This window comes from Petromyzon marinus, unplaced genomic scaffold (genome assembly GCF_048934315.1).
Source record: "Petromyzon marinus isolate PM22_M1 ecotype Great Lakes invasive population unplaced genomic scaffold, UKy_Petmar_22M1.pri1.0 PM_G_Scaffold_9, whole genome shotgun sequence".
NCBI lineage: Eukaryota > Metazoa > Chordata > Hyperoartia > Petromyzontiformes > Petromyzontidae > Petromyzon > Petromyzon marinus.
In genome coordinates, this window is record NW_027423046.1 from 84,681 (window position 1) to 102,194 (window position 17,514).

Genomic DNA, 17,514 nt, shown 5'->3' on the forward strand with positions numbered 1-17,514 from the left:
AATTACGGTGTAATTAGTGTAGTTAGCCTGGTGGACACGTAGCTAGTTATGGTGTAATTAGTGTCGTGATTCATAATAAAGGTTTTTGGGTTAGATCGCGTTATTTATAAATGTGTCGTAACCCTCCACCACCCGACATGGCCAATCAGCAAAAAAAGTGTCACGTTGACAAAAGACAAAAGAGTTCACTACATCAGCCCACCGCTGTGTTGAAGGGTGAATCAACAACATTTACAGTTTGAATACGACGTTTCGCTGGTAATTACATACAGCATCATCGAGCAATTCGCCAGAATGGTAAAGCCCTCACTTGCTCCCGGTCTTAAATAGAGCAGCAGCAGGGTGACGTCTTCATTTAACTCATTCAGGTGCAGTAATTATATAATCGATTGGTGATCAGTGACAGCGCCGTGACTACACGGGATGTCGCGCTTGGCCTGAGCAAAAGGCAGACGGCACAAAGAATGAAGACGCACAATGTGACACTGTGAACTTGCGAGACGATTTCGTTTTGCGTGTGCGATAATCACCGCCATTCTGCTGGGTAAAATGTGTAGTACTCTTTGGTTCTATTGGGTAAAGTCACGTAGGTGAAAATAACATAACAAAAAATCACTACGTTTCGGCCACAACACAAGCGGCCTTCATCAGGTGAAGGGACAAGACTGTCTGGAGGACAGCGCTGACTTTACCCAATAGAACCAAAGAGTATGGATCCTAGCAGTCACGAAAGCTTTAAATCTAGAATTAAAATGTGTAGTCCAATCGCTTGGCACTAAACATTTTATTTAAATGTGAAGACCTTTGTCGATCCACTGCTGGATAAATTCCTCCACCACGATGTTTCTGCCATGGGGGTTGTTTGACCATCATTCACCACATTGGTCAGTGTGGATTGGTGAAGGACAGGTAGGTGCCCAGAATTAGTTCAGATATCACTCGCTACTGATGTCATCCGTGATCAGTAACTTGAGTCGCTGCTGGGTTCATAGTGCATTGCGCTAACAATTGCACCGCTACTACACCTTAAACATTGAATGTCATCATTGACCACGATCAATCCACAGCTGGATGAAGACCTCCCGGTGCTATCCGTGTACCTGCTTGAGTCCCGAGTGGTTGGGGTCATCTGAGTGCAAGTGGTGTGTGGTTATCCACGTCGGGTGAGTTTCCTCACCAACCTGCATTGACCAGGGTATAATGACTAACGGTCACATATCTTCCCCACAATTTTAACGCATCTTGATACATTAACCTGAATCTGAAAATTTGAAATATTCATCATTACGAGGAAATAAAACAGGAAGGAGACAGACTTCTAAACATGGATTTCTCTGTTAGATGCAGTCATTTGATGCCACTATTTGTGATATCTCAGGGAACACGATGTGACAAATCAAGCATACCAGCTTATATGGAAGAATGTCTCGATTCCAGCTCTCAAATCAACAGATAGACACGATGCTTATATAAATAACCACATTGTACAGCTTACCGACCTACCAAGGAGTTGACCCGTTCTTTCGATGTCCTCTAGTACACAGGTAACTATAGGCTACAACAGGTGTTTCGTAAAGCCAGTAGATACACCTTTCTGCGGCCCACTTTTCACTTCCCACAAAATCAGCAGCCTGCAATACAATGCAGCGATACGGTCCAATTTACACTTCAATGGCGACTAATGGGAGATGCGAATGGACCGTGGAAGACTGGCCCACAAACTTCAGTTTGAGAATGCAGAGGACTGGATGGAAAAATGCCAAGGAAATCCCGATCGGATACCCCCCCCCCCCCAATCTCTCTCTACGAAGAGTTGACGGCGGGGATTTGAGAGGCGGCAGCAGCAGCAGCAGATGGTGGCCGTACGCTTGTGGCAACGAAGCCCCGAGTAGCCGTCCCTGCAGGTGCACACGCCAGGGAGCCGCGCAGCGCCCGCCGTTGACGCAGCCATCTCGGCACAGCGCTGTTCGGGGGGCATCGCCAGAGGCGCACGGGAGGAGGAGCCTTTAGCCGTCGGCAGAATCCTTGCATCGGGTAGAGCGGCCCCAGACATCGTCGTCGTCGTCGTTGTCGTCGGCCGCTAAGTGATCGGAGTGGCGATGATGACGCATTGGCGAATGTTCGTGCGTGTGTATGTGGTCACAACGGTGACTTCCTGGGCCTCAATTATGTCGGCTCAGACTTAAATGAGTACCTGGTGTGCTGTGGATTACGTCAGCATTGGGGCGACAAAAGCGGCTTTGGGGCCGTCCATAAATGACGTCACGCGATTTTGGACGATTTTTGACCCCCCCCTCGTCATTGTCACAAATGTCTGACCCCCCCCAAAAAAAAAGATAAAACATGCTTCAAATCGCTTTAAACTATTGTCATTGTAGTGCGTATTTATTGTGCCGCTGCACTCTGATGTAGGAGAAAACATTTATTAACAAGTCTATTTAATTAAGTGGAGCGTGTTGTCTATATTTATTTAAAGTTGCGCATTTTGATGTGACGTCACATTTCTCACCCCCCCCCCCTCGTCACGCATCGTCACAAATGTCTGACCCCCCCCCCCCCCAGGTGCGTGACGTCATTTATGGACGACCCCTTTGGCGTGGTGTTGGCCACACCACCTACTCGATACAAGACGTACACAAGCTGAAGAATCAGACTGGCGAACGAGAGGCACAATTGAAATAAATACATCGTGACACGGTTGGCATAGATGAGGTGAGAAGGAAAGGAGAGCACCCCATACCTCTGAAGAGTGGCATAACCTTTCCTATCATAGGGGCACAGCTGACAGTAATTCTAGAGGAATGGGATTATATTATTGCTGTCTCTGAGAATCGCACATTGTGTTTGATCGCTCTCATCGGATAGGGCGACCTGAAAAACTGGCGGTGTACTTTCTCACTCTCGCTTGTGTACAATTACGGGTTACCAGAGCACAGAATGCAAGCTCACATTCACTCGGGTAAGATGGGCTGCAAGCACAGTGGCCAGATGTTAACTACCTCGCCTGGTATACAGGAGGTCATTGGTTCGATCTCGACTGATGCCTGCTGCTGTATATTTGGATGTTCTCCCCTTGATCGTGTGGCTTTTTCTCCGAGTCCTCCGGTTTTTCCCTCCCAATTCAGAAGCATGTGTTTGGAGTATTTGGCTGCTAGAAATTTTCACACGATAAGCCACTTCGTTGAGCTATCATTTGTGGCCAGGTCGCTTCTAAAAAAAAGAGCTTTACAGCTCAGTGGGCCCTGGTAAAATAAAAAAGTTTTAATTTAGTATGAGAGGGCAACATTCTCGTCGGTAATGGCATAAGACAGGAGGCGGCAGTGTATACGTGGTGCATCTGCGTTTGAGGCTTAGCCAATTTTCACAGCTTCAGATCAATCCACTGCTGGATGATGCCTTTCCCCATATTATATGGGTTACTTGACCATACTGCACCACACTGGTCAATGCGGTTTGTTTGAAGGGGTCCAGATATCACTTTCAATTCATGTTATAGTCATTCCCTGTAATCGAACTTACAGTGAGGGAAAAAAGTATTTGATCCCCTGCTGATTTTGTACGTTTGCCCACTGACAAAGAAATGATCAGTCTATAATTTTCATGGTAGGTTTATTTGAACAGTGAGAGACAGAATAACAACAACAAAAATCCAGAAAAACGCATGTCAAAAATTTCATAAATTGATTTGCATTTTAATGAGGGAAATAAGTATTTGACCCCTCTGCAAAACATGACTTAGTACTTGGTGGCAAAACCCAGGAGTGTCCCACTTTTGTAGAGGAAACCTTTACAGCAAAATCATCAAACACCCACCACCCCCACCCCACTACCGTTCCCAAAGTCCGCCGAGTGGAAGGTCATGGCAACGCAAGAAAGTCGACTGATCTTTCACGAGGCCAGGACTCCCCACGCCCATGTCTGAGGGTTCTAAGGTCAACTGTAGTTTAGATTAAAAAAATATCTGAATGCAACTGCAACTCACAAAATAACAAAATTAACCCAGAATGCACCAAATCTCGTCAGATCTTTGAAGCTCAACCGGGGAAGAGCCTGGGTTGAGTGCTTAATTTGAAGACTGTCTGGGAAAAGCAGACGTTTTAGGCCTTGCGCTGCAAGTTGGCCAACAGATGTCGGTGTACGGTGACGCTTTTTATATTCTTGGTTCTTTCGGTAAAGTCACGTAGCAGGGAAACAATAAAATAATAAAAATATAAAACATCTATGCAGTTGTCGAGTGTTACCCCCCCCCCACCACCTTTCGTATGCACAGGTAATCTCCGAGTTACTCCGGTTTCCTCTCACGAGCCAAACAAGCTACAAAGGAATTGGTCGAACATCTGAACGCTGGAACTTCATGAATACAAAATCTCAGAAACAGTCAGGATTTCCTGAGTAAATGAACGGGAAACAAATATTCTGACAGTACTATTATTATTATCACCCACGGATGCGCATGTGAACGCCGTTTTGTCAACAGCGCTGGATGCAGCAACAATACGTTCCTAACCTGAAGCCACGAAAAACCTCCCCTATGCATTAAGTGCCTGGCATGAGCAATTCACATTTTTCAGATTCCGTATTCAAAGATCGCACGTGTCCAAAACCAACGGCGCCACGTTCAAGTTGAAACCGGTTCCTTGCGAAGCCTCGGGAGGTACCGGTGGGGCGAGTGGGAGGACGTGTCTCACGGTGGGCCCCCCCCCACCCCAAACTCCCCCTTCTCTCTCCTCGCCGTCCGTCTCGATCTCCACCGCGGTTCTAGTTTCTGTACCGTGCCGCAACATCGGACCACAGCCTCTGCATGTCCTCCAGGCCCCTGGTCCAGAGCTCGCGTAGCTTCACCCAGCCGGTGCGCGCCGTTATCAGCAGGTAGTCGGCGTTCTGCGGGTATCGCAGGATCGTGTAGCGGGCCATGACCAGCGACTGGCAGAACCTGCGGGGAAAAGTAGACCATGTTGTTGTTGTCGCCGTTGCTGTCGTGACGGTTAATATCGTTTGTTATTCAAGAGGGTTTTTGCTGCCGACTTGTTGATCGGCTGGGATTTTAGCGTCCAGGAATCGCAGTCATAGTTGGATCAAGTCTCGTGGTCAGCAGCAGAAGTGCCAGCAGAAGGAAAGTCGCCGTCTTCATCTTCCTCGTCTCCAGCAGCAGCAGCAGCAGCGTGATCAGCAACATGATCGTAAACAACATTGCTATGAGTGTCTTTTCTATAATCATCATCACCGTCATCAGCAGCATCCGTAGAAGTGCTGTTAGCAACATCATGGTAATCAGCATTATGTCTAAACTGTTACTGATCCCCCCCGTTCACCAATACACATTAACCAGCATGGTGAAGTATGGTCAACCACCGCGACGATCGACATGGCATTGGCAAGACCTTCATTCATCATTGGTCTGATGAAGAGCTTTAAATAAATAATAAAGCACGTGTTTTTTTTTTTTGCCGCACAATCATCGAGTTTATCGGATTCTCGCCAGACCTGGATTAATTCTCGTTACGCAACCGCCACAGGTTTTTGAAGCCAACGTTTCCCGATGCGGCCAACGGCGATCCGGGCAGACCCGACCCGACCTGCCCCGGCCCCCCTCCCCACCTCCGCTCTCACCTGCACGCCACCAGGAAGTAAACGGCCCTCCTCTCGTCCTCGGTGAGGGCCTGCACGCTCTCGTAGCGGCCAGGACGTGACCCCCGGCCTCCATCGCCTCTCCGCTCTCCACCATCATGTACATGATGGCCATGGCCAGGTCGTACACGTGGTAGCCGAACATCATCGAGTTGAGGTCCACAATGCCGGAGACGCGGTGCCGCGGCGCTCCCTCCGCCGACTTGGGCCCCTGCTGCTGCTGCTGCTCGCTTCCCGCGGCCACCTCCTGCACCAGGATGTTGTCGTCATTGAAGTCACCGTGGATTATGCCTGCGGCGAGGGGGAAACGTCGAATTTGATTTCGTCCGTTGTCTTTTATTGTTGACCGTCCTCCCCTCGTCGCCGTCGTCATCGTTCGTGCCCGTGCCGTTTTTATTCCGGCCGCACGATTGGTGTTGCGCAAGCCGCGTGTGCGAGTCTAAGAACGGCCCCCGCAGAGTCTCAGTGAATCACCGACTTCTTCTCCTGCCTTCAAAGGCACAGAATTACAATAACCCACCAGCGTCGTACAACCCTGCACGGGGGCAAGATATGGAGCGGTGTGTAGTGGTATGCACACCGCATCACGAGCCCTTGATTCCCGGCCATGGAGAACATCACTGATATCTGAACCAGTCCTGGGATCCTACCTACCTCCTCACCGACCAGCATGGTGAAGGAGGCAAAACAACCCCCATGACCCTACACAGCCTGGGAATGCCTTCGTCCAGATAGTGCATTGACAAAGGGCTGTACATTATTATTATGAGGATATGTGTAACAAAAACTGTTGAACACGATTTAGCATCCATTGAAAAATGATTTGGTAGAAATTACAATTATGATTTATATACAGTAGCGTCTGAATGTAATAACCCTGTCATTTGATTTCACCTGTGATCAGTGTCTGTGCGAGTGTCCCCCATTACATGCATGCCTTGTAATGCATCTGTGTATGCTGGGTAAAAGTAATCACGTAAAGCACATTGCAAAGAAAATGCTTGCCACAAATGAATCACAATACCTTGCTGATCTCGTCAAGCAGCATAAACCATCACGCGAATTCGGGTGATCCTCGCAGCGGCTTTTGGCTAACCATCGAACAAACAAAGACGGTCACCGCATCGCGCGCTTTCAGATGCACTTCTGCGGCCGTCTGAAAAGCTCTTCTTTCCGATATTAGGAAGCACTGGAGCTATGCACTTTTAAACCTAGATTGAACACTAATTTATTTTTGAACTGATTTTTTGTGTTTAGTTTGTTGTCCTTCCCCCGCACCTCCGATTAGCACGGTTGGCTATGTACGGTGCGAAAGAAGTTCAACGTACACACGTACGCGGCACCCGTCGTGGCTTCAAGGCCTCGTCGGTGGCCTGAAGCGCCCCTCGCCCCCTGAGGCATGGAGCTACGTCCCGGGTGAAGCTGCGAGGCGAGCGTACATCTGGTAAACTTGTGCAGGTTGGGTTGGATCTCCTCGCGGAACTTGGCGATGACCTCCCTGACCAGACCCTGGTTGGGGTCGCCGTCCAGAGTGAAGAGGTAGGGCTCGAGCAGGTGGGTGTTTGACAGGTTCCAGATGAAATCGTCTAGTTGCAGGGAGTGCAGGAACGGGTGCTCAAACTATGCAGATGTTTAAAAACGAAGGCGGTAAGATGACAAAAAATGCAATACGAGATTAACATCGCATTGGCCAGTTGAGTACACATGTAAGTTAAAGGCAGCAAAACGTCAAGCTAGCAAAGGATAGTCTTCGTTTCAAAAAAGATGTTCTCCTTGACTTATTATTTTCTCTTTGTTTTTTTTTTCCGGTAAAGTCACGTAGGTAAAACTATAAAATAAAAGAATAAATGAAAAAACAACTACATTTTTAAAAATTCTATCATTTTATAGTTTTACCTACGTGACTTTACCGAAAAAACCAAAGAGTATGAATCCTTGCAGTCACGAAAGCTAAAAATCTAGACTTATTATGCAGCTGAGGGTGGGGCTGCCCAAGTCCTGCGTGCGGCTGGCAAATGTTTGATTGGTATTTGTGAGTAACAGGACACTTGAATGGATCTGAGAAGTAGTTTTGTGAGATCACCTTCTGCGGGCCATTCTCTAACCAGAGGTGATGCACAGAATGAGATGTTTTTTTCCATCTCATGACATGGCACCAATTAGCACAACTCATACAGCCCTTATCAAGGCACTGCCGTATTCAGTGTTGGTCATGTAGGGTGTTTGACCATACTTCGCCAAACTGGTCAGTGTAGGTTGGTGAAGGATAGAGGACAAGGGGGGGTGGGCAGGACTGGTTCAGATATCACTTGCCACGAATGTTAGGCGTGGCCGGAAATAAAACTCAGGTGGCCGGGTTCGTAGCGCAGTGTGCGCACAACTGCGCCACCGCTCCACCCCGACGCTTGGAATAAAATTTGGGGGGGGGGGAAACAAAAATACGTTGCTTGAAAACCAGCCATTCGATCACTTGAAAGGACTCTCACATTGCTAATTATGAACAGCTGCGTACGTTCTGAGCGAGTGGGCTCGTTACGTCACATTACACTTGCTTACCGAGAGAAAAGGCTCGCCGAGACTCAAGACTTTTTTTTTAAGATTGTCGCAGTAAGGGGTTGGGGAAACTATCGCTCCGCATTTCCCAATGAAGTAATTTGCGAGTTATTTCTTTTTTGCCTCTTTACTTTGTCGAATATTCTCATATTCTTGTTTCTTTCGGTAAAGTCACGTAGAAGGGAAACAATAAAATAATAAAAATATAAAACAATAGAATTTTCACGACGTTTCGACTGCAACACAAGCAATCATCATCAGGTGTGAAAACCACAACAATAATTTTTTTTTTATTTCCTTGTTGTGGTTTTCACACCTCATGACGATTGCTTGTGTTGCAGTCGAAACGTCGTGAGAATGTTATTGTTTTATATTTTTTATTATTTTATTGTTTCCCTTCTACGTGGTGACTTTACCGAAAGCAACAAGAATATGAATCCCTGCAGTCTCACGTCACCTGTCAAGAGGCGCTCGTGCGCTCGTACCTGCTGCAGGGCTTGGTGGATGCTCGCTGCCAGCTTGCCCACCTGGTAGTACAGGCTGCCATCCGCCAGCACCCTGGACAGCGGCACGCCGGGCAGGTACGTGAGCAGCCGCACGTTGAACTCCTTCTCTCCTTCGCCGCAGTCTGAGAATTCACAGCAGGAGTCGCCACCGAGGTCAAGAGGTCACCACGGTTAGTGAAATCTCACCGTCGCTTCCTTTTGCTGGAACATAAAAAGCTGTTTGGAAGCTGATATCGGAACCTCCAAGGTCTGGCCAAAGTGTCAACTCACCACTTTGCGCCCTGTGTTCATTACCCACGTGCTATACTACACAGGGTCTCTGATGAATTGCTCAACTGATAGCCAAGGCTACTATTCTTTTTTTAGGAAATTAAGCGACAATTTGCTGCTCAGCATTAAATGGTTAATAACAATAATGAACGTGCTAAGTCCCATATATAACGCACATAAAATTCGTGTAGTCTTTAAAACGCCAATCTCTCAAGCAACTTGAATCGAGTATTTCTGTTCCCCCCCCCCCAACAATAGTAAATTGGAGTGATTTTTTCCTCATGACTTTCTTTCACGATACTATTAACGCAGAAATTAATAACAAGAACGCATTCCGAAATTCGCATTCCTATATGGCCTTGTTGTCTAAACCGCTGTAGCTAAATAAAGCATTTGAGAGGAATAATACCTCACCACACCCATGCGTAAGGCATCCGCCAAAGTTGCAACGTGGCACGCAACCCTCACGCCTTAGCGCACGCTGGCCGGAACCGGGGGCAATTCGCCCAGGTTCGGGCCAGAATGGATACGTCAGCACCACGAGTCTAGCTGAATTCCCTGGGTTCAGCTTGAGCAAATTACTTAGGAGCAGGGTGAATGGGGGCCCCATCTGCATCAGGAGGCGACTTTTATCGCTCGTTCCATCACGTAAATATAAGGGTCAGCGGCATTCCGTGATCTTCGCATTCCAAACACGGCGTTGGGCGGCGATGTCAGCTCATGCGATGAACCCCGAGCCTGGGTTTAAAGGAGCGCTGCTAGCCCAGGCATTATAATCAGAATATGTACTTTTACTGGAGGAATCCGATGAGCTATGAAGCACTTTGCTTTACAAATGTTTAGCAGCCCAGTGTTGTCCCAACTACAGCCCGTGGGCCAAGCCCGAACCACCAAAATTAATTCATTCTGGTCTACAGGACAACTATCCCGCCACGCCTTACAAGAACTAATTAAGTACATGTCTCAGTCAGCAATACTCACTTGAAATTACACACGACAACCGTCGCCCCCGCGCCCTCCCCCCAACTGAAAAGGTGCCAAGACCCTCCCGATACTCAGTGAGGCTCTGCTGTGAAAACAAGTGTAACGATGATGATTACAATAATAATATTAATAGAAGTGATGCGATGCAGGAGGCCGGAGTGGGTGTGGGGGAGAGATAAGCTCTGTATCGACATGTTTGCATTTCTCTAAATCTCTCCTCTTGCGGATAGATCTTTCTCCTATCTCTTCCATATAAATATCATATTTCTGATTAAATCTCTCTCTGAATGAGTTAAATGATGACATCACCCTGCTGCTCTATTTAAGACCGGGAGCAAGTGAGGGCTTCACCATTCTGGCGAATTGCCCGATGATGCTGGATGTAATTACCAGCGAAACGTCGTATTCAAATATTGTAAATGTTGTGGATTCACTCTTCATCACACCGGTGGGCTAAAGTAGTGAACTATTTTATGTGTTGTCAACGTGACACATTTTTTACTGTTTGGCTGTGTCGGGTGGTGGAGGGTTATGACACATTTATAAATAACGTGATCTCACCCAAAAACCTTTATCATGAATAAATCTCTCTCATATCTCTACAATATATCACTTGTGACATATCTTTCCCGTCTATGCTTGTTCATGTAATACATGGTTTTGGTTTGACGTGTTCCCCTTGTCAGCCAATCCGGAACTCGATGCAAAGAGTTTGACGTTTGCTTCTCAGGGTCTCGTGGGAAGATAAGCAGAAACAAAAATTACGATTTAGGTTTTGTAAGTATGTTGAAATTCTTTCGCACCATACGTACGTAGCCAACCGTGCTCATCGGAGGTGTGGGGAGGTGGAACACACTGTGCAGTTGGCGAATGGCGGCGTCGGTGAACTGTACAAACATTATATCTACCAACTTGCAGGTCAGTAGATGAGAAAACAGCAAGTGTGCTTCTGATCTCTCACCACAGATGTTATCGTCTCGTCCGTGTGGCTTTGCTGTGAGCAGTCATTCCAGTTTCATCCCACACACCAAACATTGTTTTTTTTTATATATATATGAAGAATTTACAAAATATCACAATGTGGACCTTGGGCCAGTACCAACAAGCAGTGCGTTACATCCACCAACCTCACAAAAACTAAAAAGTACGATCCTTTTACATCACTTATCGTCAGTGGAGTGAGACCCAGTATTATACCACCGCCTCATGCTCGGATATTGATCGTTGTCTTTGCAAGTATAAACCAATGCTGTGTTCGTATGATTACTATCAGCCTATGACTAAATCACCTGGAATGTGCCCTATCATAAGATCTGAAAGCTAAGCAGGTTGAGCCTGGATTAGGGCTTCTATGGGTTACAATCGTGCATTAAACAGGCATCACAGGCTGCTGCGTGGTGCTATGTTGTGGGGGCCAGAGTTCAGTTGCAGCAAAATCAATTGTACTGCACTGTACATCTATTAAACTTGATTTGTCACTTTCGTGACTGCAGGAATGACTCTTTGGTTTTTTCGGTAAAGTCACGTAGAAATAAGAAATAATAATAAAATTACATAATAGCATACGACGTTTCGATTGCAACGCAAGCAATCATCATCAGGCATAGAAGAGCTAAATTTAAGAGAGAGGAAACACAGAACCGCAGATATATATACAGACACCTAAGTAGAAGGGAGTTCACACAGAGACACAAAGAGAGACACAACGTACGGAGCACAGAGAGATAGGGTCTCTGTGCCGAGGCCTTAGCATGTAGGGGGAGACAAAGGGAGATGGAGACGCACATCAAGTAGAACAAGATTTAGTATTACGTACATCTCTTCTCCAATGTCTCTGCTCCCGGGACCCACGCGGGCGCAGCTCACCGATGTTCTCGAGCGACATGATCTTCCCGCTGACGTTGTCCACCACCTCCTGCATGGGGAAGCCCCTCTCCCGCAGGAAACTCATCATGGCCATCTGCACCTCGAGCATCTGCGGCCGCTGGCTGTCCCGCGTGTTGGTGACCTTGAGCACGAACTGGCGACCGTCGCGCGCCAGCACACGGTAGTTCTGGTCGACGTAGCTCGCCAGCGGGCTCACCCCCGCCACGCTCACCCCGTAGAGGCGCTCCACCAGCTCCGCCGCGCGGGACTCGCTGAGGCACGGCTTCTCGTGCTCGCTGCCATCGTCCTGCGGCGCGGCTTGCATCGTCTTCAACGGACAAAACGAGGGCAATCAAAAAGCTTTTGGGTTTTGCAAGTGCACGTTGGCGTCCGCTCCATTCGTGCAGCGCAAGGCGCCTCCGATGAGCACGGTTGGCTACGTACGGTGCGAAACAAGCTCAGCGTACACACGAGGCTACACCCTGGAGGCGCTACGCTTCACGGACAGCCCACAGTAGTTGTCGCATTTACAGAATTGTGCCGACACACGTGGCATACTACTGATTTAAATTACATCTCCGAGATCTTTAGCATCCGACTGTGAAGCAGACAGTCCGCAATATTTACAGTTCATACACCCACAGCGTTAACCGGGGTGGTCGTGGGGCTCGTACCACAAACATCTGCAACGCGCTACCGCTCGGCCATGAAGTCAATCGATCGATCAGCGATCAATAAACAAGTCTCTTTGCTCGCATCACATTTAATAGCAACACATTTCACCGAACAGAAAAGCACCACTTAAACATGTCAGATATAAGATTCGTAATAACAGAGAATTATCCTTGTGTATTTCAGTGGAAATACAGCCAGTGCCTGATAAAGTAGCATTACTGTAACTGGAATTATAACAAGAACCGTGGGTTTATGCAGCATTGGGGAGCTGCAGCTATGGCCCACCGAGTAAACACCTTGTCCCGTAAGCACGAAATCACGTGTTCAAATTCCACTGGATGTGTAATTGTGTGAATAATAATCAGGGCTTAATCTGTCACTGAATATTTTCCGGGTCGCTGGTGCGGAGTGGAGTGGGCAGCACAGCCCCGGTAGCCACGGCGATAGCGAAAGGTACACACTGGACGTGGTGTGCCGGGTGTCAGCAGATTTTTCAGAGTCGCTGACACAGAGCAGCCCTGGCCGAAATTATCTCCATACATATGTAAAAGGCAAAGTTGTGATTATGTGTGTCTATTCAAAATGTTTAGCGTACTTCCCGACATGCAACAAACTTGAAATTTGCCATGTGGGTACTTTCCAGACTGTACACCACGCAAAAAATATTAAAATACACTTTTGTGTTTTTTTCTGGGGGGAGGAGGGGGGGAGCTCAATAATGCATTTTTTTTGCACGGCAAGTGAGCTGTGACGTCAAATATGTCACGTGACCCACGCATGTGGAAGCTTAACGCATTGTAGTGTAGTGGTTAGCGCACTGCGCTACGAACCCGGCAACCCGAGTTCAATTCCCGCTCACGGCCACCACCGGTGACGATTATTTCAACCGCTCCTGGGCCTCCCCTAGATCGACTCAGCCTCAAACGAGTAATTGCTGTGGTGTGTGAACATCGCCACTGGGGACACAAAGGCGGCCGGGCGTGGTGCTGTCACCCACCCCTTCGTCTGTATATATAAAAGCGAAATTTGTGAATATGTGTGTCTGTTCGAAATGTTTAGCATACTTCCCGACATGCAACAAACTTGAAATTTGCCATGTGGGTAGCTTCCAGACTGTAAACAATGCAAAAAGTATAAAATATACTCTTTGGTTCTATTGGGTAAAGTCACGTAGGTGAAAATAAAATAACAAAAAATCACGACGTTTCGGCCACAACACAAGCGGCCTTCATCAGGTGAAGGGACGAGACTGTCTGGAGGACAGCGCTGGAGTGTGAGAAGCCACGCTCAGATCACGACCTTTAAGCTGTGTGAGAAGAAAAACACAAAGCGCCTTGACAAAGGAATTATCATATAATTTAGCATTGAAATGGCTCATTGAAATAGCTAAGTTAAAGTATACACATCCGCAGAGGTACCCTTTGACAAAGGAATTAGCATAGAATACAATTTTATAAAACAATAAAATTGTATTGTTTTATAAAACTACAATTGTATTGTTTTATATTTTATTATTTTACTAGCGGTAAGTACCCGGCGTTGCCCGGGCGAAAAAGATAGACTCACACATCAACTTACACACAGACATCGACCCACACACGTAGAAACACATCGACTTACACGCGCACACACATACACATATAGACTCACACAGACAGACATCGACTTACACACACACACATATGAACTTACACACACATAGACATCCACTTTAGATACACCCACATGGAGTTACACACATACAGCGACTCACACACACATCGATTCACACACAGACAAAGGTGAACTCACACACACATTGACGTAAAAACACGTCATTACACACACACACATATCGAGTAAGACACACACACACACGGACGTATATATACACACACATGGACCCACGCACACACATTGACTTACACACACACACATAGACTCGCACACACATAAATAGACTGACACACACATTGCCCCACACACATATGGACTCTACTTTAGATACACACACATGGAGTTACACACACATATCAACTCACACACATGGACTTACACACACACACATGTATGGACTTACACACACACATGTGGACTAACATAGAGACATGGACTGACACACATACACATGGACGTACACACACACATCGACTGACACACATAGACACACAAACGCACATTGACTTACACACTGACATGGAGCCATGCACACACATTGACTAACACACACACAAACACATCGACTAACACACACACAGCGACTGACATGCACACATGGACTGACACGCACCCTTGGACTGACACACACACACAAACACATCGACCTACACACACACACAGCGACTGATGCACACACATGGACTGACACGCACCCTTGGACTGACACACACACACACATCGACCTACACACACACACATCGACTGATACACACACATGGACTGACACGCACCCTTGGACTGACACACACACACACACATCGACCTACACACACACACATCGGGGGTTGTCCGTTAGAAAAAGACAGACACACGCATGGTCCTACACGCACACACGTATGGACTCAAACACACACATCAAATCACAAACAAAGATCCCCCATATAGCCTTAACAGACTGTAGGGGCAAGTGCTGTTAGCGAGCACCTATGAAGGCCGGAACGGTACACCAGGGGGTGAGTGGCCAGCACCACGCCCGACCGCCTTTGTCTCCCTAGTGCCGATGTTTACACACCGCACCAGGTACTCATTTAGAGGCTGAGTCGACCTAGGGGAGGCCCGGGACCGGTTCAGATAATCGTCACTGGTGTTGGCTGTGAGCGGGAATCGAACCCAGGTCGCCAGGTTCATAGCGCAGTGCGCTAACCGCTACACTATCGCTCCCCACATCAAATCACACACACACATCGACGTGCACAGCAATCCCCGATGATGGCACAGCTATGAGCATCGCAGTACTACGTATCAGCAAATAGTGTGACGTGAGCAATCGAAATAGTAGAAATGCATAGAAGAAATCAGCTGAAATAAGTGTACATGAATGAGCATCAGTATGCACAGGTAAGTTGAGAAGCAGGCTACAGTCTAGATTATAGAGTGGCAGTATGTCGACTCAATGACATAAGCATAGCTACAGTCGACATAAAAAGCTGGCAATATGGGCAGCAGCTGAAAAATCAGGATACAGTCGACATGAAAGGCTGGCAGTACACTGAGTGAGGTAAAGAAGCAGGCAACAGATTATAGACTGGCATACACTCATAATGGGCAAAAGCTAAATTAGCAGTGTGTATAATAGCGGCGGTGCACTGGCGTGAATTAATCAGCAGGCAACAAGCCACATCACAGACTGGCAGTGCACGGTCTCAGCGTCATAAAAACACAGCTCAAAAAGGAAACATGTAGCAACCTAAGAATTTAAAAAGTATTTTTCTGCACACAAAGAAAGTGATTGTAATATCTGCCACCTTCTTTGTTTCATAATAGTAAACAATGAACCCGAGTTATTATCTGCACACAAACATTATTATTATTGTAATATCAGACAACTTATTTGTTTGGGAATAGTAAACAATGAACCCGAGTTATTATCTGCGCACGAACATTATCATTGTAATATTTGGCAACTTATTTGTTTGATAATAGTGTAGGGAGGGGCGTGTATGGGCTATGTGTAGCGACGGTCTGTGTACAACTTACCTGTAAGGACTGACATAGTCCAGTAGGGGCAGTCGCAATATCCCTTGCCCCGTAGCAGGAGGGGGCTGTTGGGTGTCCTGGGATCCGCCGGGGTCCCTCCTGGGGGGAGGCGGCTGCCGGGTGTTCTGTTAAACACGTGAAATAAAATGTCCGGTGTGAGCTCCACTGAACGCACAACACTTGGCGCGGTCCACCGCCCCCTTCCCCCCCCCCAAGCAATTGGCGTGAGTTGGTACGGTCAATGTCGCGCAGTAAATAAATTCATATAGCGAAATCCCACGAAATCGCTGTGACTAATTTAAAGGTGACGGACATGAAAAAGGAAGAGCCTATTCCCACCGTGGGGCTTAGGGCGTGCTGGCTGGCACATTTTTTTCGATGTCAACCCCACGGTTCGAGAGGCAAATCCCTCGCAAGCGCACGCGCGCGGAGACGTTTATAGATAAGATATTTACATACAAAAATTATGCCTTTTATTTCATAATACGAACGCCCGCTGGCAGAAGGTCAAGGGACAGACCCAGGTGCCACGGGTCGACTGACTGAGATGACTGGCTGATGCACCACCTGTGCCCCCTCCTGTGCCAACCTGTTGTGCTTTAGCCACCCGGCGTTCCGCTCGTTGTTGTGAGCGTCGCTCCTCCGCCCTCCGTTGTTGTTGGAGGGTGACTGCCTCCAACTGCCCAGTAGCAGCGTCCTTCACGAGCCTCCTCCACAGAGGCCGATCTTGACACCGCTGGTACCAGTCATCGGCAAGTCCACTCAGCTCCACGTCCTCCTGTACCACATCACTCCATCTCTTCTCTAGCCCGTGCCGCGCACAGACAAAGATACCCCGTATAGCCTTAACAGACTGTAGGGGCAAGTGCTGTTAGCGAGCGCCTTTAAAGGCCAGCACGGCACACGAGGGGGTGGGTGGCCAGCACCATGCCCGGCCGCCTTTGTCTCCCTAGCGGCGATGTTTACACATCGCTCCAAGTACTCATTTGAGGCTGAGTCGACCTACACACACACAGACACATATCCTTGTGCGTGGTCTCACCTGGTCGTCGTCCTCACGGTCAGTGAGCAGCGTGAGGAGTGAGCGCAGCGTCCCAGCCGCCCTCACCACCCCCACCGCCCACTTCTCGGGTTACTCGCAACCACCACCAACACCACCAGCACCACCACCAACACCACGGCCACCACCCCCACCAACGCCACCACCACCACCACCACCGCCACCACCGCAACCACCACCACCAACACCACCACCACCAACACCACCCCCACCAACACCACCACCACCAACACCACGGCCACCACCCCCACCAACGCCACCACCACCACCACCGCCACCACCGCAACCACCACCACC

At 48.0% G+C, this 17,514-nt stretch overlaps 1 protein-coding gene across 1 annotated transcript; it reads right to left on the reverse strand.

Moving 5' to 3' along the window:
* Positions 1 to 3,592: 3,592 nt before the first annotated feature.
* Positions 3,593 to 17,344, reverse strand: LOC142921767 (hydroxylysine kinase-like). The gene is made up of 8 exons (XM_076063082.1): positions 17,200 to 17,344; positions 16,747 to 16,893; positions 16,158 to 16,282; positions 11,808 to 12,135; positions 8,667 to 8,809; positions 7,068 to 7,248; positions 5,611 to 5,919; positions 3,593 to 4,933 (listed from the first exon to the last, which is right to left on the reverse strand). Exons 4-8 carry the CDS (start codon positions 12,130 to 12,132, stop codon positions 4,863 to 4,865), a joined length of 1,029 nt encoding a protein of 342 aa, XP_075919197.1. The 5' UTR covers positions 12,133 to 12,135; positions 16,158 to 16,282; positions 16,747 to 16,893; positions 17,200 to 17,344; the 3' UTR covers positions 3,593 to 4,862.
* Between the last annotated feature and the right edge of the window lie 170 nt (positions 17,345 to 17,514).

Bases quoted from the DNA above. Each gene is read 5' to 3' on its own strand.
- LOC142921767 (XM_076063082.1), bottom strand. From the start codon at position 12,132: ATGCAAGCCGCGCCGCAGGACGATGGCAGCGAGCACGAGAAGCCGTGC. The intron at 8,810-11,807 runs GTGAGCTGCGCC...GTGAATTCTCAG, and splicing joins CATGTCGCTCGAGAACATCG to ACTGCGGCGAAGGAGAGAAG. The intron at 5,920-7,067 runs GTACGCTCGCCT...CCCTCGCCGCAG, and splicing joins CCTGCACAAGTTTACCAGAT to GCATAATCCACGGTGACTTC.